Below are 27,461 nucleotides of genomic sequence, written 5' to 3' on the forward strand. Positions count from 1 at the left end.
TCAGGTGGGCTCAGCCTTCACGGCCTGCCCCGCCGCGGGCCCAGGCGGGGGCTCCGGGGCTTTGTCCGGGGTCTGCGTCAGGGGGTGCACCATGGACATGTGCACGTTGAGGTTGTGAGCCTTTTCGAACCGCCGGCCGCACTGGTCGCAGGCGAAGTCCAGCTCCGTCTCGGCCTTGTGCTTGGTCATGTGGTACTTCAGGGATGCCCGCTGCCGGCACTGGAACCCGCAGACTTCGCACCTGGGGGCCGGGGGCAGGTGAGCCAGGGCACCGCTGGTGGGAGAAGCCCCCCCCCCCCCCACTTACTGCAGGGGCTTGGCTCCTGAGTGGCGCATCTGGTGAACCAGGAGGTGCTTCCGCTGCTTGAAGGTCTGCCCACACTCGTCACAGATATAGTTCCGCACCTCTGGGGACCAGAGAGGCAGTGACCACAGGCCCTGACACCCTCCCCTCGGGGCCCGAGTGCCTTACAGGAGACACAGCTCTGATACAGAGCCCTCCGTGCCGCCTGAAATTGTCACCTGGCTGCGGCTTCCTCTCCAACTACTGTGTACATTTCATCTGGAGCCTGTTTTTTGCCCTTTAGGCCGATTTCCTTGAGCACAGATTTTTAGAGGAAGCCAAATCAGTAAGGTTTCATAGATGACTGACCACAGTTGCTGCTACTCTAAGACCCACCGCCACGCTGGGCCCACTGCGGGGTACCCACTGCAAAGGCAATCTTAACGCTCTTGAACAGAACTTGAACCGTCACGCCCACACCAGTGGTCCCACTGCGGGCCGTGCCAGCGGGGCAGCTGCCACGCGCTTCCCGCCCCGCGTCACTGCACGTCCCGCTGCTCATCTACCAGTACCTGAACCAGCCTCCCAGGCAGGCTCCTCCCTCACTAGGGGCAGCCGTCCCAACAGCACCCGATCTAGCCTCTTCTGTGTTAAAACCAAAAACTGCTTGTGGTCACGACCACTGGCATCCAGACTGAGAACAGCTTGACCCAACCCAAGAGAGTTACTGTGTTCGTTAGAAGACACAGACAAGAACACTTGGAGCAAAAAACACAGGAAAACTGTTTGTTTCGCTGTGGAACCAACAAGTAAATGTGCGCCAACAATTAAACTGTCAAATCTGAGTGAAGTAAATCATTTTTACAAAGTTCGAAACAAAAAACTCTCTCTCAGGGATAGACACAGATGTAACAAATCTATCTAGAAGGGGGTGTGGTTTGGGAGAGCTGCCTTCTGCGCAGAAGCAGCGACGATGTGCACCAGGCACGAACGATTCCAAGGTATGAACGCGTGTTGAGAGAGAGAAGGGGGCGGTGATGACCAGGGCGCTGTCTTCACTGTGCTTCCTCCCCCAGTTTCTACAATGGATGCGGGTCACTTTTATAATCCAAAAAGCACACGTTATTTTCTTAGTAATGATTTAAAAAAACATGACAAACCCACAGAGAGATACCAGGATTCTTTGGCACCAGTTCCCCAGGAGGCAGCCCTGTCCATGGGGGTGGGTGGGGGGACGCACCTGTGTGGATGAGCTTGACGTGGCGCTGCAGGTAGCGGTCGATCATGAACACCTTGTTGCAGCCGGGGTGCGGGCAGGGCCTCTCCCGGACCTCCTCGTGGTGCTCCTTGATGTGCTTCTACAGGAGGGACCAGGGACCTGAGTGCCTCGGCCTGGCCGACACCCCTGGTCACAGCACGTGCCTCCTCCCGCAGGCCCTGCTCAGCACCCTCCTCTCCCCAGAGGAACAGATCCCAGCACTGTGGGCCTGTCCGGCCTCCCCCACTTCCCCACGGGCCGGGGCCCTCACCTTCATGCCGTCAGCCCCACGATACACGGCCGTGCAGCCCTGGTGAGGACACTTGTAGATGGTTGGCAGCTCCTCCCTGCAATGCAGAGCACACGTAGAGCCGCGGCTCCGACAGGCTGCACGGCCCCGACGGGCTGCACGGCCCCGGCCCCTCACCTCTCACAGCGCGGCTTGCCCTTCCAGCCCGGCTTGGGCCCAGGTTTCTTTCGAATTTTTGGTTCTTCTGACTTCTTGGCTTCTTTGCTTTCACTCTTCTTACCAGAGACTCTGGGGGAAAAAAGAGGACACCAGTCGGTGATGTTTCTGATTGTTTGCATATGCGCTGCTCGTTGTTCTTCAAGCAGGAGGTGGGTCTCCTCGGGCCTCCAGGGCTAACCTGCTTCAGTCCCCGTGCTGACTGGCTGGCCCTCAAATTGACCCTTGGCCACCAAAGCTAGAACAGCTCTTCAGGGAGGTGGAGGCCCTGCACTGCCCCCTCGGGACACAGCAGTGGGCCTTCATGACAGCTTTCACCCACTGTCTGAAACATCAACACCATAATTTTAGAGACAGCATGAAAAATGGTGGGGCAGGGGAGACTCGGGGGTCAGTCCCTCAACAAAACAATCGTTAAACTAGAAAAAAGGTCAGGATCCACTCTTCTGGAACCTGCTGGGAGACTCACGGCAACCAGGAGAGAGCTCTGCGCCCACTGCCGTCCCCCACTCCGCAGCCCCTGGGCAGTGAGGACCTTGTCCTCCACGCGTGTGGGGTCGTGCATTTCAGCCAGTCTTGCAGGCCCCAGAGGACCAGGCCAGACACAGCAACTTCCCCCACTGTGGTGTCCTTCAAAGACTTAAAGATACATGCACACTTCTCTTTCTAGATCCAGGAGTTTAAGGAAATCTGTCAGGAATAGAAGGAAACTTCTAGGGCCATAGCGACAAGCCCACAGCTGACACCATGCTCAGTGGTCAAAGACTGAAAGCTTTTCCTCTGAGATCAGGAACAAGACAAAGATGCTCATTTTCACCACTTTTCAACAGAACACTGGAAGTCCTAGCCACAGCAATTAGGCAAAAAAAAAAAAAAAAAAAAAAAAAAAAAAAAAGGGATCTAAATTAGAAAGGAAAGAAAATTACCTCTTCACGATGTCATGATCTTATATGTAGAAAACCCTAAAGAACCCACACAGAAAAATAAATTCAGCAACATTGCGGGGTAGAAAATCAACACACAAAAACCAGTTCTATCTCTATACACTAACAATGAACAGTCCAAAAAGGAAATTAAGAAAACAATTCATTTTTAATAGCATCAAAAGGAATAAGACACTTAGGAATAAACTTAACCAAGGTGAAAGACTTGTACACTGAAAACTGCAAAATGCTGCTGAAAGAAGTTAAAGACCTAAATAAGTAGATATCTCATACCCATGGATTGTAAAGATGGCAGTAATCCCCCAAAGCAATCTATACGTTCAATCCCTATCAAAATCCCAATGGTGTTTTTTTACCAAAAAAAACCCCAAATTTTCACATAGAATTTCAAGATACACTGAATAACCACACAATTTTGAAAGACAACAAAGCTGGAGAGTTCAAACTTCCTGATTCCAAAATTTACTACAAAGCTACAGTAATCAAAACTGTGTGGTACGGGCAAAAAGACAGACATACAGACCAACTGAATAATTGAGAGACCAGAATAGACCCTTGCAAGTACAACCAACTGATTTGACAAAGGTGCCAAGAACACTCACTGGGGAAAGGACAGTCTTTTCAACAAAAGGTGCTGGGACAACCGAATATCCACGTACAAAAGAATGGAGCTGGATCCCTACCCCACACCCTACGTAGAAATTAACTCAAATGGATCAAAGATCTAAAACTAAAATTCTTAGGGTTAAATCTTCTATGACCTTAGATTTGGGAATGGTTTCTCTTAAATATGACACCAAAAGCACAGCCAACAAAAGTAAACACAGGTAAATTGGACTTCAAAATAATTTTTTGTGCACCAAAGGGCACTATGAAGAGAGGGAGAAAAGGGAGAAAATATACAACTCAATGGCAAAAAAGCAAACAACTCAATTAAAAAGTGCGCAAAGGACGTGAATAGACATTTCTCCAAAGAAGATACAAGCATGTGAAAAGATGCTCTACATCACTCATCACTAGGGAAATGCCAATCAAAATGACAATGAGATACCACTTCACACCCATTAGGATGACTATTAAAACACAAACACACACCCAGAAAATAACAAATATTGGTGAGGATGTGTAGAAATCGGAACCCCTGTACACTGTTAGTAGGAAATGTAGAATGTGCAGCTGCTGTAGAAAACTGTGGCAGTTCCCCAAAAAGTTAAAGAAGTACCATATGACCCAAAGAATTGAAAACAGGGTCTCAAACAGATACTTGTTACAACAGCCTTTATACCATGATTCACAATAGCCAAAAAAGTATAAACAACCAAAATTTGACAGATGAATGGATCAACAAAACATGGTCCATCCATACGATAGAATTTTTTTTTTGGGCCACATCGTGCAACATGCGGGATCTTAGTTCCCTGGCCAGGGATCAAACCCATGCCCACTGCAGTGGAAGAGTGGAGTCTTAACCACGAGACTGCCAGGGAAGTCCCTTTACAATAGAATATTACTCAAGTCATAGAAAGGAATCAAACTGACACATCACAACATGGATGAATTTCAAAAACATTATTCTAAGTGGAAGAAGCCCGTAGCAAAAGGACACATAACATGTTATCGCACTTGTATGAAGTCCCCAGAATGGATACCTAGATTAGGAGTTGCCAAGGCCTGTGGGGAGGAGAGGGGAGGTCGTTGCTTCATGGGGACAGAGTTTCTGTTTGGGACAGTAAAAATCTGGAAATAGTGGTGATAGCTGCATAACATCGTGAAAGCACTTAAATGCTACTGAGTTGTACGCTTTAAAAACTGGTGAAACAGTAAATTTTCTTACGTATATTTTACCACAATTAAAAACAAACAGCTGCCCTCCTCTTTAAACAGTGTATTAACAAGAACCTTCTCGACAACTGTACAGGCTGCTTCTCCTTTTGTCTAATAACTGCTCTTCCGGCCTGGCCTCCACCCTCCTCCTCTGCTGTGTGGCTTGGACACCCAGTCAGAACTGAACCGTAGCCAGTGCTTGCACAGGATTACGCGTTTCTTGACAGCAGGAGGCTTCAGAGAGCCCACGGGTGTCTCAGGTGAGTCCTTGAAGGACGAGGTGTTGAGGTCCCTGCAGACGCAGGAGGACCGTGCCCACAGCCCACAGCACCCAACGCGGGGCTGCCGGCGCCCTTCCTTCCCATCGCCGCTCAGGCTCCTTCTCTCCCGCTCCCTGCTGGAGCCCTGGCCCCTGCCGCCCGGCTGCGGACCCCAACAGGCACGTCTGCTGCAAGGTCACATGGACCACGGCTGCTCAGAGGCCCCATCCTAGGACGTCAGCTGGCACTCACATCATGGCACCTGAGGCACCAAGTGGCCGTCAGGGCTGAGCCCAGAGCTTCCGCCAGCCCACTGCCGCCCAGTCCCACCTCCCACAGGCCTCTGAACACAAACCTTGTGTGTCCTGTCTTACAGCATGTGTCTGTGTGCCCTCCCAGGAGCCTCCTGGAAACCCAGGGACACCGCAGGTGTCCTTGTCCCCACCCCAGTGGCCCCAGGCCTGCTGGGCAGCAGGACATAAGAGGTGGGTTCAGGGAGTTCAGGGTGGGGAGCGGGGGCTCCTGCCACGGCCCCGGGCGGCGCCGTGGAAGCAGATGTGGTCTCCCCAACCTAGCCCGCCTGACGCCCCCTCTTGGCCCCAGGCAGCGTCTGTCCACTCAGGCCTGCTCGAGGGCTCGTGACTCAGCCAGCCCCGCACCCTGACTGGGATCTCCTGAGCCGCCTCCTCTCCTGTCTCTCTACCCACAGCCCACATGGGAACTTAAAGGAGAAAAGGAAGTCATGCTTGCTTCTCTGTTTTGTTTTGTGCTTTCCTGGCTGATGGTGTGGTGCTCCTGTGATTTTGTTCCATGTCAGAGGCCCAGGCTGGGCATCTACTAACTGGAGGTGTTTGGGGTGTTCCTGGGCACACAAGTGAAAATCGGCCTTCTCTGCCACAAGCCGGTGTTCTAATGGAGAGAGAACACAAGGCCCTGCTGGGAGCAGGCTGCCTCAACGAGGAAGTGGCGCGGGAATCAGTGCCAGAGGCGGACCCGAGAGCAGATGATGAGCCGGCAAAGTGGGGCCGACAGCAGACGCGGGTGGGTGGCGGGGTCACATCCACAGGGCTCCTCGCACAGCTGGCTGCTGGCCCCCTGGGTGATGCCAGGCCAGGTCCCTGCGCTGAACTGGGCAGGTCCTCCCGGGTCACCCAGAAGCCACACTGTGCTGAGCTGGGGAGGTCAGGCCATCAGAGAAGCAGAAAGCATGTGCTGAGCAAGGCAGACAGGGGCGGCGAGCTTCCGTCCAGTCCCCGCTGCCCCCCCGGGCAGACGCACGTCTCCAGGTCACCCACTGGACACCTCCCACACCCCGCGAGATTACAGCACCACTGTCCCCCTTACTTCTTTTCCGGGTAGGGCTCAAAGGACTCGTCTGAGGACTGGGTATTCTGCTTCTTGTCATTTTCGTCTTCACTCAGGAAGTCTCTAGGAAAGAAGAGAGAACCTTTAGCGAAGCTCCGGGGCCGGTGACGGAGCCAGTGAAACTTCCTGTCTAAAGACACCATGTGGATCCCCACACTGCACGTCTCAGTTCTCCTCAAAAGGCCTAAAATTCCCAAGTCTCCAGCCCCATCTCCTAACAGAAAGGGCACGCCAGCCAGGGTCACAAGCTGACGATCCCCTGTAAGCCACACTTCTCATCATGACACCAGGACCCCGAACTCCCAAAGAGCCTCTCTACCGGGGCCCGAGGCAGGGTGTGAAGACCCTCACAAGAGGTGGGCTTCTCAGGAAGTGGGCTTTTAGAATGTCACCTCACCCCCGTAACTGTGAGCACCTGCCCAGATGAGAGGTCAGCTGTCAGTCATCTCAAAGGTCACAAAGGCCAAAAAAACATCTGTGCGTCTGTAACCTTTACCCTGAAGTGTGAGTCACTACACAGGCTCTGCTGGGCAGTGGACAGAGCCCAGCTGCCACACTCCCCACGGAGAAAGGCCCAAGGCTGGCTGGTGGCTACGGAACAGCCACGGCCTCCTGACCCCGGGGGAGTTTGTGGCGCACACGCTGCGGTTCCTCCAGCACCTGGGTCATCCGTCACTGGCACCAAAATCACGCTGTCCTTCTACTTGTTTGGACAAAAGTGCATCTGCAGTCCAGCCAGAGCTCGCAGGGCAGGGTGGGAAGGCTGGCCGGTGTGCGGCCTCCATCCCGAGAGGTTTGGTCTTGGAGCCCGAGGGTGGCCCCAGGAGCAAACAGGTGCCCCTTCCAGGAAGGTTTGTCCTCCTGTAGGGAGCCTCCACCCCCATGTCACCAACACATCATGACAGAGGGCCAGAGGCTGGCTTCTGTTCTAGTCATGCCTGGGGTTGGCTCAAAACTCAGGCCTTGGAGGGCGAGACAAGCGGCAGCAGCAAAGGACCCGCCAGAGGCCCATCCGAGCAGAGTAACTCCCATACCACCCTGGGCAGGCCCCCTGCAGCTCATCAGGTCTGAGGTGCCCCGGGGACCCAGGAGCCCCCAGTCAGGAACGGAAGCCTAGAAGCACCCCCCGCCGCTCCCCTCCTCCCAACAGAGAAAGGGGGGAGGCCGGCCGAGACCCAGGCTGCCGGCCCCTGGGATGGCAGCCTTTGGTTTCCAAGGAGGAATTTTAGGCTATGTAAACCCACTCTTCTCTCACCCCTCAGAAAGGTCACTGAACTCGTCTTTTACCCGATCATCCGAGGTTGGAGATGGAACCTGCTTCTCACCCAACTGCCCTGAGAAACAAAGAACAAGACTCCAGTCACCCGTCACCCCCAGACGGCCAGGTGGCGCTCCCCGTGAGGATGACGGGGAGCCTGGGGTCCCCCTGCCTCCAAGTCACTCACCTCCCGACCCATCCCCCACATGGGGGTGGCCCCAGCGCCGGGCCACCCCCATGTCGAGCCAACAGTAGCAACACCAGCAAGCCCAGCCCCTCCCCAGGGGTTCGGATCCAGCCGCTTTGGGATGGGATGACTTGTACTTTGTGGATGTTTTGGGACATTTAAAAAAATCACTGTTATCCGAGTACTGCAGGCACACAGCTTAGAAACCCAAGCAGTTCTAAGAACCGTGCAGCACAAGTCTCTCCCCTCCAGCATGAGCGTCGCCCTCACTCTGAACCGTCCGGTGGCTGAGGGTCAGCACACGGGGCAGCCTGGTGCCCACACGGCAACAGGCGCCCACATGGGGGCCGAGAGACGCGGGCCAGAAGCCAGCCTGGCCCTCCTAACACGACGTCTGCGAACAGCGGCGCCCAACCCACAGTGCCGTGGGATCGGGCCCCGAACAAGGGGCCGCCCAGAGCAGCCCGTCCACACTGGTCCCACCGGGCGCTGGCTGAGGCCCAGGGAGTGACCTGCAGCTGGCTCAGGAGAGCCTCAGACACCAACCGCCGTCGTGCCCCACGAGGCCCCCATCCTCTTCCACCCTCCGTGCCCTGGGCCCACGCAGGCTTAGAGGAAGCCTGGAGGGCAGACGAGGGTGCCTTCACAGAAAGTGCTGGAACAGGGTCCTCGGCCCCTCCCTGCTGTCAGACAGCCGTGAGGCGGCGCTGAGGCGGCCCCTGGCATCACCCCGGCCCCTCCGCGCACGACACCGCAGCCACCGCCCCAACACACGCTTCCTGTCGAGGGCTCTGCCTGGCCCAGGACTAGGAATCCTGGTCAGACAGCCCAGAGGTGCCTCCTACCTGGGGCCCCGCTGTGGGGGAGGCTTGGCTGAGGCGGGGGGCCCGGCCCAGGCCCCACCGGGTCGCCATCTGAAGGAGGCCGGGCTGTGTCCGTGCTGGGCAGCGTCTCGGTCTCGGCCCCGGCCGCAGTCGCTCTGCCCTGGGAGCTCTGAGGGGCAGCCCCGCTGGGGCTGGACCCCCGATGCCGGGGGAGCCCCGGGGCCGAATCCTTGTCCCACGTCCGCCTGACGCCCAAGGCGCCGTCCAGCAAGAGGGCCCCGCAGCTGGAGTCGGCGTCCATGGTGTAGTCGTGCCCTCGGTCGCAGCCCCACACGGCCCGGACGATGCCACAGTACTCGGAGGACAGGGTCCTCTGGAGGCTGGGCAGGGCCCCGCAGCCGGCTGCGTGCCCGTGCACCCACCCCACCAAGCCGCGCAGGCCCTGGGGGCTCGAAGCGATCAGGTCCACTGAGGAGAGGCAGAGACGCCAGGCCGTGGCCGGTCAGCACGCGCACCTCCCACCCCGCCCACCCCACGCCCCACCCCGGGGGTGCACTCACCCACACACGCTCCCTCCTCCGCCCCCGTCCGAGGCTGCACACCGACCCTGCAAAGGAGCAGTGCCGCCCACTGAGAGCAGGAGTGGGCCCGGCGGCTGCTCCGCGGGCAGTCTGAGCCCTCTCCTCCAAGGCCGCCCGCCGGGCCCCCCTGCCCACACACCCGTCGCGCTGGTGCTCACGAGCGTCTGCCTCACCCGGCACGATGGGCTCCCCGTGCGGAGGCTCCCACCCGGGCCGCCCTGTGCCCACGCGGCCCCGCGAGCGGGGTCTCCTGCACGCCCCCAGCGAACAAGAGAGGGCGCCTACTTTGCGCAAGGCTTCCGGCGGCCCGTGGGGGGGACGTTGACCCTCTGCAGGAAAGACGTGAGGAGGCCGTGGCACTGGTAGAACTGGGAGTGGCAGTTCTTGCAGACAAACTGGGACAGAGCCGGGTCCTGGTGGACGGCCACCCCCAGGAGGCGCTGGAAGTCCCGGACAAAAACACGGTCCCCAGGGGGCGGCCTTTCTGAGCTCTCCCCAGGCGCCCTGCCAGAGATGCTGCGGAGACTCCGGGAGGAGAACTTCCCGTGACAGAGGCGACAGTGCCCCATGGCCAGGGCCCGGGCCGTTCCTGGGCAAGCACAGGAAACATGAAGTCAGGCATGCAAGACAGCTCCCAGGGGAGGTGAGGCCCACACTCTGCCAGCCTCCCAGCTCCTGGAGTGGGGCCTACCCAGACATGCCCCTTAAACACAGGCGCAGGTCTGGGCCAAAGGCAGGCCTCTGGCTCCGGTCTCCCAGGCGAATACACAGCCTTTGGGGAGAATGGCCAGTGGAGGGCCTTCTGGGCTAGAAAACCTTTCAAAGAATTCTAAATGCCTCCAAAACAAGGCCAGTTTTTTGGGGTTTTTTTTTTGGCTCCGTTGGGTCTTCTTTGCTGTGCACGGGCTTTCTCTAGTTGCAGCAAGCCGGGGCTGCTCTTCGTTGCAGTGCGCGGGCTCTAGGCACACGGGCTTCGGAAATTGTGGCACGTGGCCTTAGTAGTTGTGGCTTGCAGGCTCTAGAGCGCAGGCTCAGTAGTTGTGGCACATGGGCTGAGTTGCTCCGCAGCTTGTGGGATCTTCCTGGACCAGGGCTCGAACCCGTGTCCCCTGCATTGGCAGGCAGATTCTTAACCACTGTGCCACCAGGGAAGCCCAACAAGGCCAGTATTACTCTGATACTAAAACCAGACAAGCACACAACAAGAAAAGAAAATTACAGGCCAATATTCCTAATGAATGTCGATGTAAAAATCTTCAACAAAATAACAGCAAACTGAATTCAACAATTAATTTAAAAGATCATGGAGACTTCCCTGCTGGTCCAGTGGTTAAGAATCCGCCTTCAAAAAAAAAAAAAAAAAAACCACAGAATCCGCCTTCCAATGCAGGGCACACAGGTTCGATCCCTGGTTGGGGAACTAAGATCCCACATGCCACGGGGCAACTAAGCCCACACACCACAACTACTGAGCCCGGCGCCACAACTACAGAGCCCACACTCTCTGAAGCCCACGCACCACAACTACAGAGCCCATGCACTCTGGAGCCTGCGTGCCACAACTAGAGAGAAGTCCATGCGCCACAACGAAAGATCCCGTGTGCCACAACCAAGGCCCGATGCAACAAAAAAAAAATATAAATAAAATAAATAAATAAGTAAATAAAAGATCATGCACAATGATCAGTTGGGATTTATTCCAGGGATGCAAGGCTGGCTCAACCTCCCCAAATCAATCCATGTGACACACATTAACAAAATAAAAAATAAAAATCATACAATCATATCAATAAATGCAGAAAAAATGTTTCACAAAATTCAACATCCATTCACGATAAAAACCTCAATAAATTGTGTACAGACAGAAAGTGTACCACAACATAATAAAAGCCATATATGACAAGCCCAGAGATAACATCATACTCAATGGTGAAGAGCTAAAAGCTTTCCTCTAAGACCAGGAACAAAGCAAGGATGCCCACTCTCACCATTTTTATTCAACATAGTACTGGAAGTCCTGGCCAGAGCAATTAGGCAAGAAAAATAAAAACCACCCAAATCATAAAGAAAGAAGTAAAACAACCTCTATTTGCACATGATATTATATATAAAAAACTCTGTAAGACTCCACCAAAAAAACTGTTAGAATAAACAAAGTCAGTGAAGTTGTAGAGTACAAAATCAATATACAAAAATTGGCTGACTTCTAAATACTAACACACTATTAAAAATTAAACAACCAGATTTATAATTGTGTCAAAAAGAATAAAATCATTAGGAATAAATTTAACCAAGGAGGTGAAAGACCTGTACACTGACAACTATAAGACACTGAAGAAAGAAACTGAAAACACAAATAAATAGAAAGAGTCCATGCTCGTGGGTTGGAAGAATTAATATTGCTAAAATGTTTACACTCCCCAAAGCCATCTACAAATTTAAAGCAACCCCTATCAAAATCCCACTGGTACTTTTCACAAAAATACAACAATCTTAAAATTTATATGGAACCAAAAAAAAAAAAAACCATGAATAGCCAAAGCAATCCTGAGAAACAAGAACAAAGCTGGAGGCGTCATTTCAAACTATATGGAGGCATGATCACGGAGGCATGATTTCAAACTATACTACAAACCTACAGTAATCAAAACAGTACAGTGTTAGCATAAAAATAGACATGTAACCTAATAAAACAGAATAGAGAGCCCAGAAATAAATTCATGCATATAGAGCCAATTAGTTTACAACAAATGAGCCAAGATATACAATGGGGAAAGGACAGTCTCTTCAATAAATGGTGTTGGGATTGGGAGATTGGGATTGACATATATACACTAATATGTATACAATGGATAACTAATAAAAACCTGCTGTATAAAAAAATAAAATTCAAAAAAAAATGGTGCTGGGAAAACTGGAGAGCCATATGCAAAAGAATGAAACTAGACCACCACCTTATATCATACTCAAAATAAACTCAAATGTATTACAGATTTGAAAGACCTGAAAGCATAAAACTCCTTCATAGAAGAAAACATAAAGGTAAGCTCCTTGACATGGGTCTTGGAGATGATTTTTTGGATTGACACCAAAAGCAAAGGCAACAAAAGCAAAAATAAACAAATGGGACTACGTCAAACTAAAAAGTTTCTGCACAGCAAAGGAAACCATCAACAAAATGAAAAGGCAACCTACTGAATACAAAAAAAATTTGCCAGTCATGTATCTGATAAGGGGTTAATAATCAAAATATGTGAAAAACTCATACAACACTATAATAAGAGCACAAATAATCTGATTTTAAAAATGAGCAAAGGATCTGAAGAGACCTCTTTCCAAAGAAGGCATACAGATAACCAACAGGTGCGTGGAAAGGTGCTCAACATCACTAATCATCAGGGAAATGCAAATTAAAACCACAATGCGATATCACTCCCACCTGTCAGAATGGCCATCACCAAAAAGTCAAGTAATAACAAGTGTTGGTGAGGGTGTGGAGAAAAGGGAACCCTTGCGCACTGCTGATGGGAATGTAAATTGGTGCAGCCACTATGGAAACAGTATAGAGGTTCCTCAAAAAATTAAAAACAGAACTACTACACGGTCCAGCAATTCCACTGCCGGGTGTTTATCCTAAGGAAATGAAAACACTAACTTGAAAAGATATATGCAGCCCTATACTCACTGCAGCATTATTTATAATTGCCAAGGTATGGGAACAACCGAAGTGTCCACCAATGGGTGAATGTTTAAAGAAACTGTGGTACATATACACAATGGAATATTTACTCAGCCATGAAAAAGTGAGAAAATTCTGCAATTTCCAACAACATGGATGGACCTTAATGGCATTACACTAAGTGAAGTAAGTCAGATGGAGGAAGATGAATACCATATGATCTTACTAATACGTGGAATCTAAAAAAAGAAAAATCCTGAACTAATAGTTACAGAAAACACATTAGTGATTGCCAGAGAAGGGGAGTGGGGTGGTGAGTGAAATGCATGAAGTGGTCAGAAGGTACCAACTTCCAGTTATAAGTCCTGGCAATGTACTATACAGTATGGTAACTACAGATACTTCAGTATAATACTGCGTTGTATATTTGAAAATTGCTGAGATCTTAAAAGTAGATCCTAAAAGTTCTCATCTTAGAGAACTTAGAAGGGAAAACAACTTCTAACTACAAGGGGTGATGGATGTTACCTAGTACACCTGACACCAATATCATGTTATGTGCCAATTATACCTCAAAAAACTCCCCCCCCCCAAAAAAATAATAATAAAAAAGAAAGTTTGAGTAAATAAATAAATGCCTCCACAGCTATGGAACTTCATAAACTAAGCTGGAAACTTCATTCCTCTTCACATCACCCTCCTGCGACCAGAACTGAAAGAGCCGCGCCCATGCTCTGCTTCTCCGGGGGTCTCCTGTCTGCAAGTGTAGACGATGCCACCTCCCTCTCTGCCCCGGGGGAGGACTACATGAGAGAAGCGTGAAGTCCTTCTCGAGGGGGCAAAAGCATTACACGAAGGCAAAGTGCATATTAACACCCATACCGCCTGCCAGGAGGGGGCCCCGGCACTCCTACACTTAACCCTCTTAGTTCTGTTTTAACGAAGAGGAAGCTAAGGCCCAGACCAGATTAAGCCATTATCCAAAGAGCACAGGGCAAAACCACGACTGAAACTCAGGCCTGCCCGACAGACGGCAAGACTTGAGCACTAATTACTCAGTGAGCTCAGAGTGGGCGCCGAAAGGGCAGCTGTCTTGCGAAACATCACCCAGCGCAGCTGCGGCGTCCGCCGCGGAGACCGCCTCACCCCCTCCAGGCGGGGAGGCCTAGTCCGCTTTCTGAGGAGCCAAGGCACCCTGGGCCGGGCTGTCGCGGGACGCGGGGGCGAGCGGGTGGTCGCGGGGGGCCGGGGAGTCACGGAGAGACGGGTGGCCACGGGGGGCTGGGTAGTCACCGAGAGCCTGGGGGGTCGCGGGGGCACTCGGCGGTCACGGGGGGCCCCCGCCCGCCGCCCCTCGAGCCCGGACGGCAGGACCCACCTGCCTCGTCGGCGCCGTCCTCGCCCGCGTCCGCGCAGGCCCGCGTCGGGCCCCAGCCCAGCCGCGCAGCCACCAAAGCCGCCGCCTCGGCCACGTCGGGACCGCTGCGGGAGGGGCGGCCCCGGGCCCGACCACGGCCACAGCTGCCGCCACCGGAGCTCCCGCGCTGCCCGGACACCCCGGGCGACAGGAAGCGCCCGAGCCGGTCCCGCTTCATCGCTGTGGCGGCGGCTTGAGCTCGGCCCCGGCGCTCCGCCCCGTCCGATTCCGTTCGGCCCCGCTCGGCTCCGCTCGGCTCCGCCCGGCCCCGCTCGGCCCGGCGCTCCGCCCCGTTCCTCCTCGCTCGGCCCCACTCGGCCCCGCTCGGCCCCGCTCGGCCCCGCTCGGCCCTGCTCGGCCCCCCTCGGCCCCCCTCGGCCCCGCTCGGCCCCCCTCGGCCCCGCTCGGCCCCGCTCGGCCCTGCTCGGCTAGCCGGGCCAAGAGGCAGGGCTAGGTGTTGCTCCGCCCGGAGCCTCTCGTCCGCTAGGTTGGACTGTGCTCGCTCATTCAGTTCGACTCCGCGTTCGGCTCCGCGGGACTCACTGGAAGCGGGGCGGGGCGATGAGGGAGGGGCGGGGCGAGTGATGGGGGCGAGGAGGGTGAGGAAACAGGGATTGGACGGATTGACAGCGGGAGGGGAGTGGCGAGGAAAGGGAGGAGGGGAGGGGAGAAGCGTAGCGAGGAGGGGCGGGGCGATGAGGGGAGGAGGGGACTGCGGAGGGGAGGGGCGGAGTGAGGAGGGCGGGGCAGCACGGCATGAGGAGGGAAAGGGGCGGGGCGTACGCGGTTGCCCTGTCACCAACAAGGAATGATGGCATCGGTAGTTGCACTTACACTGTCGTGGCAACTGCGGTAGGAGAGTATTTGAGAGCTCCGTCACCCCCACCTCCGCCCCTTCAGCTCCAGGAGCGGAGCGCGCCGCGCGTCGGGGGGCGGGGCTGCCGGAAGTGGCCGCACGCCGGTACCGCCTTTTCCGGCGGTCCGGGGCTCGGGCGGCACCCGCGCCCGCGCACGCCGCGTTCCGGTATCCGGGCCAACCGCCCCGCCCCTCGGCCGCCACCGCCTCCCCCGCCGGCGCCATGGCCGCTGCGGTCGGGGACGGCGCGGTGAAACCGCTTCAATGCGCCATGAAGCTGGCCAACGGGGCCATCGAGCTGGACACCGGCAACCGGCCCCGGGTGAGGCGGGCGGGGCGAGGCGGGGGCGGTCGCCGACCCGCGGCCAGCCCGGTGGGCGTGGGCGAGGGCGGGGCTGCGGGGTGGGCGCCTCCAGGCCTCTCCGAAGGCTCCGGGGCGCGGGCTCGGGCTTCGGCCGTGACCTTGGACAGCTCCCGCCGGCTCCTGCCCTCAGTTTTCCCGTCTGTTTAGCAAGTCGGGAATATGAGCCGAGGTGCTTTCATTTGTGAAGGGGACTCAGGAGGGTCCGTGAAGCAGCCTTCCAAAGTGTATCTGGCAGACAGTCCCGTGTGTTTGTATAGTTTGGGGGCGGGCCCTGTAGCTTTAGTCAGATTCCCGAAGGGGACGGTATCCATAAGAGGTTAGCTGCGGCTTTCCAGTCGCCTTCAGAGCTTGTTTGGAAGGAAATGCCGGTGGGGGAGGGGTGTGGCTTGTCTCCAAGAACAAGTGTTAATCCTAAGGGTGGCGACCGCGTGGGAAAGCCGGCTGAGTCACACCGGGCCGCCCAAGGAGGGGAGGAGGCCGCGGGTGCCTCCGAAAGGCATTCGGTCTTCCATCCGCTGCCTTCCCCAAGTCGGGATCCTAGGGCAGCAAATGCCCCCACAAGTCAGAAATCCTTCCCGGAACCCATTTTATCCTTATCTGAGGTGTAGACTTAAAGGTGGGTAATTTGAGAACGGGGATGCAGCAAAACAAACAAAAAGCAAAGCACCATGCTATGGTTCCAAACACCCTGAGCTCTGTCAGGGAGCCCTGAACAGGACGGTACGATCACCCTCTTGAAAATACTGACATTCTAGTGTCAGACTGCTGCGTGCCCAGGGAATACTTACTCTGGGGTTCGGGAAAGGGTTTCCCAGAATCCGAGTCAGAAAGTGATTCTGACTTTTACAACACACTCCCTGATTCACCTCCCAGCAAATATTTTTTTAAAGCCACTGAGTGAATGGCCCCTGAGTTACACAGGAAGAGAACTTGTTGCATAGAGTGAAGAATGGCAGCACCTGCCAAGGCTCCTTACCCTGGCCCACTGACAGAGAACCTCCGTTCCTTCCTGTGCTGGAGAGAAAGGCCGTGATGCCAGCTTCAAGTCTAGAGAAGAGGGGTACTCTCCATGCCCCAGCAGAGCAGTTACCAGTGAACCCGCTCGGCCACTGCAGGTGTATCTCACAGATAAGCAGGCACCACTGTTCCTGTGTTTCCACAAGGGCACTGAGCAGGCATGATGGAATTATGCGCCTCTACTGGCCTGACCGCTGCCATTTCTCTTCCCTGGGCACAGGAGGCATATACAGAATACCTGAGGAGCGTCCACTACATCTCCCAGGTGCTGCTAGAAGAAGTGGAGACCTCCAAAGGTACAGCTCCTCCCAGGCCGGGCAGACTGTGGACAGCTAAGCCTTTGATGGGTCCCAGGGCTCCAGGCCTGGGGGTGTCCTGTGTCTTACCTGCCGGGCCATTAGTAAAAGGTGGGCAGCTGAGCACTCAGTAAGCATGAGCGTGACAGGGAGCAGGAAGGGATGGCTGCTGTGACTGAGGGGATGGAGATGGGCTGGGACATGACCAAAGACTGGACACTGAACCCCAGTCCAGGGAGGAGTGAGCTGCACGATAGTGGAGGGCTGGGGGCAGCGTCCCAGCAGAGGGCGTTGCAAAGGCCCTGAGGTGAGAGTGGGTGCCAGATACAAGAAGGGTAGGCAGGCTGGAGAGGGGAAGGTGCAGTTGGGGCCGGCAGGTCCTTGGGATGGACCTGGGGTTGTTCTGGCACGAGGCGAAGCTCGTGGAGGCTTTGTGGGGAGAGGCCGGCATGAGAGCAGATCCTCCAGGAGGCTTCCACAGTGAGGACAGCAGTGGTGGGACTGCCTCAGGTGGAAGGAGCAAAGGGCTTGGGGCATGTTCTCTAAAGATGGGCCTCACCAGACATTCCAAGGGGACGGTGAGCTGCCCGGAGTGGGGGGTGGAGGGCCAGTGAGCACAGGAGGCGGTGCAGGAGGCGGCAGGAGCAGATGGGAGGGAAGAATTGAGGCCTCCGTCAGGAGCACATTCTGCTCGAGGTGTCCAGCAGCCCGACAGCAGTCAGGGAGAGGTGGGGGTCTCCACCCAGGGGAGCCAGGGAGCTCAGCAGAGCTCCGGGCACTGTGAGGAGGGCACGGTGGGAGCAGCCGCGAGGGGACGTCCTAGAGGAGAGACCTGAGAGAAGGGCAGGACTGAGTGGGTGAGGGCCACTGCACTGGGAGTAACGTGGCTGAACGAGGGTGTGGTGAGGGTCCAGCCGTGAAGGGAGCAGGGGTGGATCAGGAGCCGGGGCTGCTGGGGTCCAGGGGAGAGTGTCAGGTGGCAGCTCCTACACCATGAGTTTGCTGACAGGAGCGATTCCCAGAGGGAGTGCAGAACAGAAGTCCTCCAGCCGCACCAGGGGTGAGCTTGGACATAGCCAGAGGGCGGGAGATGGGTTTTGAAACTGTCTCTGTGAAACAGCCGTGCTGACTGCAGGGCCCACCTGGGGGAGGAGCTGTAAGTAAAGTGAAGCCGTCAGTGAGGAGAGAAGGCCCAGTTAGTTATAGAGAAGGCTCTGATGGTCCAGGTGAGAGGACAGGACAGCCACACACAGGGCCAGGAGGTAAACCCAAGGCAGATGGTCAGAGATGAGGAGGGAGTGGGCTCACCTTTGTTTCTATCCCAGCAAGAATCTGATTAGCGGTAGAGGTGATGGTGACCACCTTTCTTGTCGCTTGCTCCCCAGAAGCTGGGGAAACTGTGACCCCTGACACCTCGAAGATGCTGAAGCTGGCTGAGCAGTGTCTGGAGAGGGCCCAGTCGACAGCTGCCAAACTTGGTGGGTGTCCGGCAGAAAGCTTTCTTAGGACATCACCGCCCCCCCAAGTCTGCATCTCCTTTTTTTTTTTTTTTTTTTTTTTTTACATTAATTAATTTATTTTTTGGCCGCATTGGGTCTTCGTTGCTGTGCGCGGGCTTTCTCTAGTTGCAGTGAGCAGGGGCTATTCTTTGTTGCAGTGCGCGGGCTTCTCATTGCAGTGGCTTCTCTTCGTTGCAGAGCACAGACTCTAGGCACGCAGGCTCAGTAGTTGTGGCTCGCGGGCTCTAGAGCGCAGGCTCGGTAGTTGTGGCACACGGGTTTAGTTGCTCCACAGCACATGGGATCTTCCCGGACCAGGGCTCGAACCCTTGTCCCCTGCATTGGCAGGCGGATTCTTAACCACTGAGCCACCAGGGAAGTCCCAAGTCTGTATCTCCTTTGTGGAATGTCAGGCCCCTGTGCAGACCCTTGGCTACGTATGTCTTACAGGGAAAACATGCCTGAGGCCAGCCATGCCTGTGGCTGCTCCCGTCCCCTCTCCTACCAGCCGACATCGCCGGGTATACTCAGATGAGGGAGGGAAGCTCTCTCCATTTCTGCCGCCTGAGATCTTCCAGAAGCTTCAGGTTGTAGAGTCACAAAGCTCTAAGAAGTAAGATGGGTCAGAACGGAAGGTGGGCTAAGCCTGGGTTTGGAGGCAAAGTGAGCTAACCATGGTGGATTTAGTCAAAAGGGATCCCAGAATGGAAATACCTGGTGCCTGGCAGAAACAAATGCAAACTGTCTCTGGAGCAAAGCACCTTCAACTTTCATAAAATGAGTGGTACATAGTCAAAGATAACCAAGCACAGAAAGAATCAAGAAACTGTAAACGAGAGGTAGGTAGCAGAAACAGACCTGCGAAGTCTTCAGATAGAGTTATGGGACACAGATTATAATACAATCACGCTTTCTGTATTTAGAGAAATAAAAAGCAAGTTTGAAAATACCTGCAGGGAACAAGAAGCTATAAAATCTGACTTATAATAGGGGTCAAATAGAATTTATAATAGGGGTCAAATAAGAACCAAGTAGAAACAAAATTAAAAATACTGAAATTATTTTTAAACACTAATCAGAAACAACGACAACAAATTATATTCTCCTGTAAACATACACACATGCACACAAAAAGAAGGGGACAAGTTTAAAAGAGCAGGGTAGACACAGCTAAAGACAGAATTAGAGAGTTGGATAAAAGGTTAAAAAATACCCTGAATGGCTCACACACACAAAAACACATAGAAGGTCTAACGGGTTATTGGAATTCCAAAGAAAGATGAGAAAGAAAATGGGAGAGGAGCATTATTTGAAGAGATAAAAGCAATTTTCTAGAACTGGTGAAAGACATTGAGACAAAGATGCCAGAATCCCAGCAGGATAAGCAAGAGGATGGGCTCTTCCTGCTGCTGCTGCCAGGCCTTGAGCCACAGCTACACCCTGTCTCTGCATGTGCAGTTCTGGGGCAGGGCCAGGCACCAGACTTCCGTCCCAGGATAGTCTCGTGTCCCCATGACTTACCTCCTCCCACCCATGAAAGCAGAAAGACGTGGGACCAGACGTTTTGATGGTGAGGGGGCTGTTGGTGGCTGTTACAGAGTAGCTGTGAGACACCCCTCCACCCCCACCCTGCTTTCATGGGTTGCAAACTAATCTCGCTGTTTGGCTCACATGGTGCCTTCAAAGAGTTTCATGCTGTTAAGAAACACATGTGACTGGTGTGCATAAAGGTCTGGAATCCAGGCAGTAGGGCCATGTTTCAGGGAGGCAGGTGTCTCCCGCCCACCCCAGACCTCCTCCCTCCTTTACATTCCTGCCTGCCCCCATCACCACCTCCTCACCTTCTGGTCTCAAGGCAGGGTCAGGAAGGGACCTCAGGTGACCAGAGCGTCCCTGGGCTTCCTGGAGCCGGGACAGCAGCTTGTCACCATTCCAGGGAGTTGACACCCCTGGAGGAGGCGTCCCTGCAGAATCAGAAGCTGAAGGCTGCCTATGAGGCCCGGATGGCCCGTCTGGACCCCAGCCAGGCCATGCAGAAGACATCCCTGGTGAGCGGAGCCCAGGAGGGTCTGGAGTGAGGGCGGTGGGGGGAGTAGGCCTTATTCCATCCTTCCCGTCCTAGACCCTGTCCCTGCAGCGGCAGATGATGGAGAACCTGGTGATCGCTAAAGCCCGGGAGAAGACAGTATCCTTTCCGTCCATCTTTAGTGTGCAGAGGCTTCAGCTGAGGGAGGGGGCAGGGAAGTAAAGATGCCAGGGTTCAGGTGTGGAAACAGGGTTCTTCCAGTTTCGGAGACACTTGTCCTCAGGGGGTGGTTCCTGCCCAGCCCCGCTTCCTCTCGCCTCCCGGCCTTTACACAGGCCACCCTGCCCCTCCCAGCACCCACAGACTCCTCTCCACCCCTCAGGTCGACTAGGACTTGCCTTCCCTCCCTGAGCGGGCCTGTCCTCTGGCCCAGCCCCTCCTCCCACCCATCCCAAAGGGCCCCGTGTCCGGCAGGGCGCTGGGACGCCGAGGGGTTCGTGCACGCCGCGTCAGAAGGGCCTTGACTCTGCTGCCCCAGCTGCAAAGAAAGATGGAGGAGCGCCGGCTGCGGCTCCAGGAGGCCGCCAACAGGTGCGTCTCCGCCTTCGGTCCCGGGACTCCTGGGGGGGCCAGGTGGGGACTCCCGCGCCCGCCTGTCCAGCCCTGAGGCCCCCAGACCTGTCCTTTCTCCCAGGAGGTTCTGCAGCCAGGTTGCCCTGACCCCCGAGGACCGGGAGCAGCGAGCCCTCTACGCCGCCATCCTCGAGTACGAGCAAGACCACGTGAGTGCGCGGGGCGGGGCGGGGCGTCCGCAGGGAGGCCTGGGCCCCTGGGCGTGGCCTTGGCTTGGGAGGAGGGGCTTCCCGCGGGCTCTACCCCAAGGTCTCCTGTCCTGCAGGACTGGCCAAAGCGCTGGAAGGCCAAGCTCAAGAGGAGCCCAGGGGACCTGTCCCTGGTGACCAGCCTGGTTTCCCACCTGCTCAGGTACCGGCCGTCAGCCCCTCCCCCGGCTGCAGGCTGATGGCGGAGGAAAGGATTAAGAAGGAGAGAGGAGCGAGGCGGTCTGGGGTGACCGCACGGGCAGCAGGCCACGCTGGCTCTCTCGGAGGCCCCCGCCTGTGACCCCGGGGCCGCCTGTCCGCGAATGGCCTTTTGGCTTCTCAGAGGGGTGGGACAGGCCTTACCTGCAACATTCAGCCACGAGGAATAGTCCGCGCGTCCCTTCTCTGAAATCCCTCACGGCGGGGCCACGTGGCCGTTGGGTGGGGGTCGGGTAAGGGCCTCGCAGGGTCGGCGGGCCTTCTCAGCCCCCCGGGTCACCCAGCGAGGGGACTGCAGCCCCAGCCCGACGGGGCTGCCCTCACACGCTGCCTCTCCCCCCACTCACAGCGTCCCCGACCACCCCATCTCGCAGCTCCTGAAGAAGCTCCAGTGCGCGGTGTACCGGGCGCTGTACCCCATCGTGAGCAGGGGCGCCGCCTCGGCCCTGGGCTGCCGTTCCCTGCCCCCCGACGCCGACGGGCTGCTGGCTCCTGGAAGCCGGCGGCTCCGGCCCTCTCAGAGCCTCTACTGCATGCCCTCCCCCCCGGAGCCCAGCCCAGCCCCAAGGCCCACAGACGGCACCTCCGCCAGCGCCTCCATCCCCCCACCCCACCCCGGCAACCCGGACAGAGAGGCAGACGGCAGCCCCGCGGGGCCTCCCTCACCCCTGGCGGACACTTCATCCGACCTGCCGGGCAAGGACAGCTCCTTCGGGGACCTGGAACAGTTCTTGGCTACTCCTGAGAGGAGGGGCCGGGGCCCTGGGGGGCGGCCTGAGCCCCAGCCCCCAGGGGTAACGAAGGAGCCGTTGCTGGAGCAGCTGAAGGGCACCGTGCAGGACATACACGACGCCATCGGTGAGGCCCGCGGCGCGGGCCGGGTGGGCAGTGGGGGAACTGCTCTGTCTGAAGCCTGCACCCTCAGAAAACTTGTCACAGGCCGGGGATGGGCCCGGTCCGGCGGAGGCTTCCTCTGGGTGGCATCCAGGCCGGCCCTGCTCTGCAGAGCCCTCCCCTGGGGCCACGCGTCCAGTTTAGCAGAGAGGCACACACCCTACCCCAGAGAGATGCTGGGGCCGGCAGTGGCCAGGGTCTCTCTCCATCCCTGGCTGTCTCCTCACGGGGCCACACGGGGAGAACAGCCGGGTCCGTTTCACTCTTGTGTTTGGGGGAGGGTCTGCCATCAGAGCCTCTGGCTGCCAGGTGGTCCTAGCTGCCCCGTTAGGTCCGACCCCCGCCCTTCCAAATCCAGGGCTCTAGCTGTGTGCGGCCTGGTGGCGGCTCATCTTCTTAGCTTTTTCCATTTTGAGAAGAGTGTGTGGGTTCCGTAAGGGGCCCAGGGTGGCAGGGAACTTCACGTCCCTTCCAAGGAGGAAGGCTGTCAGGGTTTCCTAAGAAGCAGCGAGAGAGGCCTCGCAGTCAGGGGCCCGTGTGGTCTGAGAGACTCTGGGTGAGTACCCCCTCCTCCCCGGTGGGGGGCGGGTTCCTTCATCTCCCTGGGCCTCAGATTTCTTGTCTTCAGATATGCTTCTGAAGTTCCTCTGGGTGCCACAGTTTGGGGTACAGACCCTTTTCAGAAAGAAGCTGTCTTATGCCCTCCCTCCCAGGCTTGTCTCCTTGGCCCCCTGGGGGAGCTGCATATGACCCTGTGACCCCTAGGGATGAGGGCCCCGACTCCCTGCACCGACCTGGGCCGCAGCGTTTGAAGTGGGGGTAGGCAGGGCCAGGCAGAGCCCCTCCTGCTGAGCCGGGAAGCTACCTGTGGCTCTGCCCATCCCAAGGCTGGCTCTGGGGCGGCGGGGAGGAGCAGGCAGGTGGGGACCCTTCCTGGGCACCCCAGGTTGGCTGCGGGTGGGAGAGGCCTCCAGGGGCTGCCAGCGGGGCTGGAGGTCCCAGCTGTCCCCACAGTGCCGCTGTACCGGCTCTGCTCCCGGCAGACAGGCTGCTCTCGCTGACCCTCCTGGCTTTTGAAGGCCTGAACACGGCCGCCTCCAAAGACCGCTGCCTGGCCTGCATCGAGGAGCCCTTCTTCTCCCCGCTGTGGCCCCTGCTGCTGGCCGTGTACAGGTGCGGCCCCGCCGCGTGTGTGCATCCCTGAGCTGCCTTCCTTCCAGGCCTCCTCAGGTGTTGCGCGTGTGCAGGCGGTGCCACGCCCACCCTCCCATGGTTCGGGGCGTGGCCGGCTTTCCCCAGCCCCGCCCCTGTCCCCTCCCGGGCGGGGCCCTGGGCCGCTGAGCCTGGTCTCTCTCTGCCCCAGGAGCGTTCACCGCCTGCGGGAGGCCGCCCTGAGCAGGAGCATGGAGCTGTACGGGAACGCGCCCCCGGCGGCCGTCGGCGTCCCCACCAAGCTCCTCCCCCGGGACCCCGAGGCCACGGCAGCCGGCGCCTACCCCTACTGTGCCGCCGCCCAGGAGCTAGGGCTGCTGGTCCTGGAGAGCTGCCCCCAGAAGAAGCTGGAGTGCATTGGTGAGGGGGGACGGTTTGGTTGGAGTAAAGGGAGAAGGGGATCAGATCAGACAGAGTCCCGTCCCAGAGGGCGACTGGAGTCTGCGCCTTCATCCCTCAGCGGCAGGCCCTTCTCCTGTCCGGTGGGGGTGTGTCCCGTGGGACATGAGTGGTGATCGTCCAGGCTCTGCCCAGCCCTGCACGCGATGGGGGTGGGGCAGTGCCCGGGGCCGTACCGGGACGCGATCCCCACCCCCTCACCCGAAGCCTGGCTTCTGCGACGCAGTGCGGGCCCTGCGGGTCATCTGTGCCTGCGCGGAGGACTACCACCGGGCTCGCGAGGCTGCGCCCCAGCCGGGCATCGCCGCCATGTGAGTCCCAGGAGGCCGCGGCCTGTGGTGGGGACCGGGCGCGGGAGGGGCTGCCTTCAGAGGCCAGGGGAGCGGGAACCTTTCCCCCCAGGCCCCGGCACTGGGACCTCGGGTTCCCGCCCGGCGCCTGGCCCTGCTTCTCCTTGGGGAGAGTGCGGCCCATTTCCACCAAAGACCCTGGGCTCCAACCGTGCTGACGACGCGGTCCAGCCCCTTGCTAACCTGGTGGCGTGGGCCCCCCTCAGGCGCACACTTGGGGAAGCCGCCCTGGTCCTGTGCTGAGCCCCAGCCTGGGGTTCCTGCACCACCCCTGCCCCAGCCTCCTGAGGCGGGCAGGGGTCTTCCCCACCTGGGTCCTGCCTTACCTCACCTGGACCGGCCTGTAGCCAGCAGCCTCCTTCCCTGGCCCTGGCGCCCACCTGGGGCTGGCGAAACCTCACCCTATGCCAGAGACCGGGGTCACCCTGAAAGCACCTGTCCTTGCAGCTGGCTGGGTGGGCGGCGGGATCAGGCCGGGGGACCCACCTGGCTCTCACCGGCCACCATCACTATTTTACCATCTGGTCTCCGAAAAAGTTGCAGCAGGTGAAAGGGCCCCAGGACTGAAAGTGTTTCCGAGTCCCAGCTGCAACCCCACGCTAGCTCTCTCCTCAGGACATCGGAGGAGCGGGGGTGGGGGGGGGGCGCTGTGTGTCCCTGCAGGTGTGTGGCACCCAGGGAGGTGGGGGCAGGAGTCCCTGGTTGGTCATCAGGTTCAAACCAGTCTGCCTCCGTGCTCCTCGCTCAGAGTACTGGCCCGTGGGCCCTTCGCCAGGGTTTTGAGCATCCCCCAGGGCCTCCCTTGCTCACTTAGGTGCCTCTTGCGGAGGGTCTGGGGTACCTGGAGTGGCACGTGAGTGACCCTGACCCCAGGAGTGAGCAGACTGCCTGGGACATGGGCTGTCCTCTCCGTCATCCCGTCCCCGGGCTCGGGCAAGCTCACGGGAGAGTTTCACTGTGGGGCCTCCCTGGTCCAGCCCTGGGCTCTGCGGCACAGGGTCCCCGTTCAGGATGGCCGCGGCGCTCCCAGGTGGTCTCTTGTCACGCTGACCCGAGCCCACCCCCAGCCCCCTGAGGCCGGCGGGCAGGAGGGGCACAGGGACAGCATCCAGCAAGCCCAAGGCTGCTCCAGGGACCAAGCTGGGAGGCTTCAGGGCTGTGGGGATTGAGCAGCGCCCCCGGTCCCTGGAGCCTCCTGGCCGGCTCTGCGTCTCCCCAACAGTGGCGCCGACGACCTGCTGCCCATCCTGTCCTTTGTGGCGCTGAGGAGTGGCCTCCCCCAGCTGGTGTCGGAGTGTGCAGCCCTGGAGGAGTTCATCCACGAGAGGTGGGAGCCTCGGGCCAGCGTGGGGGCTGAGCTCGTGCTCCCACCCATGCATGGGGCCCACGGCCCCTCTCCCTGCCCCTCACCCAGCACGCCGCCCAGAGGAGCCAGGGGGCCATCCCCTGAGCAGCGTCTGCCTGGGGAGTGGGCCGTCCCCCAGCCCAGCGCCCTGACAGCCCATGGGACCTCAGCATCCAGGTTCTGCCCCGCAAGGGCAGGTGCCCCTTCCAGAACGTCGGGGTCTCCTTGCATCCCTCCAGTGACAGGTGCTTGTGCCGCCTCCGTGCAGGTACCTGATCGGAGAGGAGGGCTACTGCCTGACGTCACTGCAGAGCGCCCTGAGCTACGTGGAGCTGCTGCCCCGGCGGGCCCTGGGCAAGTAGCAGAGGACGGGCTGGCCAAGGACTGGCCCGGAGGCACCTGCATGGGGCGGTGGGCTGGCCGAGGTGGGGCTCTCGCCCCCGCCTGACATCAGCCCCTAGGGCTCAAGGAGGCCCCCTCTGCTCCTGATAGGATGGGGCTGACCCGAGTCAGCTCCCAGGAACCAGGCCCTTCTCTTTCCTGTCCCCACCTGTGAGAGGCCCTGTGCAGGGAAACTGGGCTCTCCTGGGGCCTGCACAGTCCGACGGCTCAGTCCGCTGATGCCCCGCAGGCCCCGCCAGCCCAAGGACAGGGGGGCCGTGGGCCTGACCGAGGGCAGGTCTGCTTCTCTCCCTTCCCATCCCCCGTGACACGCGGAGCTCCCTGAGCCAGGTTCTTGTCTGAGTCGAGGAGAGAGCCTGTCACCCCACAAGAGGCCTGGGGCCCAGGTGGGTTTAGACTGTGCTATTTATTTATTGGTCACTGACCACTCTGTCCTGGAGACCCAGGTGTCCCCAGGGCACCTGCCCATGTGTGGGAGCTCTGAGCCACACTCCCACCCTTGGCAATGGGCATGGACATCCTGAGACCCCTGGCAAATCCCCACTCCCACTCAGCCCCTTCGGGGTCGGTGTGAACCCAAGGGTCGGCGCCTGCCTGTAGCCCCACCACCTGCCCACCCTGACTGTTACAGGCCCCTGGGCAACCAATGACCCAGCTGGAAATAAAGAGGTCACTGGTGTCTCCGTCAGCGCGGCTCACCTGCTCCCCATCCCACTGGCCAGGCGGAGGCCTGGGCAGCACAGCCACTCCCAGCCAACCAGCCAGAGCCAGACGGTCCCAGAGGCCCCTGGGGCCATCGCCAAGCCCAGCCCGCCTCCCAGACCTCTGCCCAGGAGTGGGATCCATGGGGCTGCTCCTTCTAGCACTGGACACACTCTGGGGGGCCTAGCAGGTTGGCAGGGTCAGAGGTCATCACTGGGCAGGACCTGAGCCTGGACCACTCCTCCCGAAGGGTTCCCAGGAGTCATGTTGCTCTCCAGGTGGGGAACACATGCAGGTGGCCCGGCCCCAGCCTCGGGCAGCACCTGCCACCATGGCAGAAAGTGGTGTGGGAGCAGCGTGGGGGTCTCTGGGGAAGGCTCAGCTGGACCTGACTGTGTGTTCTGTGCACGCAGTGTCCCAAGGCTGTGCGGGAACCTCGTGAGGAAAGTGAGGCACGGAAGGGGAAACGCCTTCTCCAGGCCACACCTCCCGGTGGCAGAGCTCGCTTCGAGCCCAGCAGGTTGACTCCGGAGGCCAGAGGGGGCCGGGGACGTGACCCCAAGGGCAGGCCAACCCGAGTTCCGGGGGCAGCTGCCTCTTTCGGGAGCCTTTGTGGGCAGGGGTCCCCTGCCCACCAGCACCCCAGGAACGACAGGCGGGCACCTGCCTGCTCACCCTGCCCTGCCCTCAAAGCTCTCAGTCCCTGAGTCCCT

The 27,461-nt window shown here is 57.9% G+C and overlaps 2 protein-coding genes across 12 annotated transcripts; one reads left to right on the forward strand and one right to left on the reverse strand.

The window, feature by feature from the left end:
* On the reverse strand, nt 1-15,282 carry ZNF276 (zinc finger protein 276). 5 transcript variants are annotated; one of them, XM_007172526.3, is made up of 11 exons: nt 15,181-15,282; nt 9,536-9,839; nt 9,230-9,276; nt 8,691-9,137; nt 7,656-7,734; nt 6,380-6,463; nt 1,969-2,079; nt 1,813-1,888; nt 1,524-1,641; nt 308-407; nt 1-241 (listed from the first exon to the last, which is right to left on the reverse strand). In XM_007172526.3, exons 2-11 carry the CDS (start codon nt 9,817-9,819, stop codon nt 1-3), a joined length of 1,587 nt encoding a protein of 528 aa, XP_007172588.2. In that variant the 5' UTR covers nt 9,820-9,839; nt 15,181-15,282. The 5 variants fall into 5 exon arrangements, with proteins under 5 accessions (XP_007172588.2, XP_057390997.1, XP_057391000.1 ...); XM_057535014.1 differs by lacking the exon at nt 15,181-15,282 and adding an exon at nt 14,308-14,643; XM_057535017.1 differs by lacking the exons at nt 308-407; nt 15,181-15,282 and adding an exon at nt 14,308-14,647 and having other exon boundaries at nt 105-241.
* On the forward strand, nt 15,276-27,297 carry VPS9D1 (VPS9 domain containing 1). Of its 7 annotated transcripts, none has more exons than XM_057535007.1 (16): nt 15,276-15,524; nt 16,804-16,879; nt 18,265-18,357; nt 18,829-18,991; nt 20,234-20,426; nt 20,501-20,563; nt 20,943-20,995; nt 21,099-21,186; nt 21,303-21,388; nt 21,794-22,302; nt 23,382-23,511; nt 23,702-23,910; nt 24,011-24,260; nt 25,522-25,626; nt 25,913-25,998; nt 27,162-27,297. In XM_057535007.1, the coding sequence occupies exons 1-16, from the start codon at nt 15,426-15,428 to the stop codon at nt 27,188-27,190; spliced, it is 2,232 nt and encodes a 743-aa protein (XP_057390990.1). In that variant the 5' UTR covers nt 15,276-15,425; the 3' UTR covers nt 27,191-27,297. The 7 variants fall into 7 exon arrangements, with proteins under 7 accessions (XP_057390990.1, XP_057390993.1, XP_057390992.1 ...); XM_057535010.1 differs by having other exon boundaries at nt 24,176-24,260; XM_057535009.1 differs by having other exon boundaries at nt 20,315-20,426.
* The last annotated feature ends 164 nt before the right edge of the window (nt 27,298-27,461 follow it).

This window comes from Balaenoptera acutorostrata, chromosome 19 (genome assembly GCF_949987535.1).
Source record: "Balaenoptera acutorostrata chromosome 19, mBalAcu1.1, whole genome shotgun sequence".
Lineage (NCBI taxonomy): Eukaryota > Metazoa > Chordata > Mammalia > Artiodactyla > Balaenopteridae > Balaenoptera > Balaenoptera acutorostrata.

Coding starts and splice junctions, on each gene's coding strand:
- ZNF276 (XM_057535014.1), bottom strand. CDS start 14,524: ATGAAGCGGGACCGGCTCGGGCGCTTCCTGTCGCCCGGGGTGTCCGGG. Junction 7,735..8,690: donor CCCCCACAGCGGGGCCCCAG/GTAGGAGGCACC, acceptor TTTGTTTCTCAG/GGCAGTTGGGTGAGAAGCAG. Junction 6,464..7,655: donor TTCAGTGACCTTTCTGAGGG/GTGAGAGAAGAG, acceptor CTTCTTTCCTAG/AGACTTCCTGAGTGAAGACG.
- VPS9D1 (XM_057535007.1), top strand. CDS start 15,426: ATGGCCGCTGCGGTCGGGGACGGCGCGGTGAAACCGCTTCAATGCGCC. Junction 21,389..21,793: donor CTGGTTTCCCACCTGCTCAG/GTACCGGCCGTC, acceptor CCCCACTCACAG/CGTCCCCGACCACCCCATCT. Junction 23,911..24,010: donor GAAGAAGCTGGAGTGCATTG/GTGAGGGGGGAC, acceptor TTCATCCCTCAG/CGGCAGGCCCTTCTCCTGTC.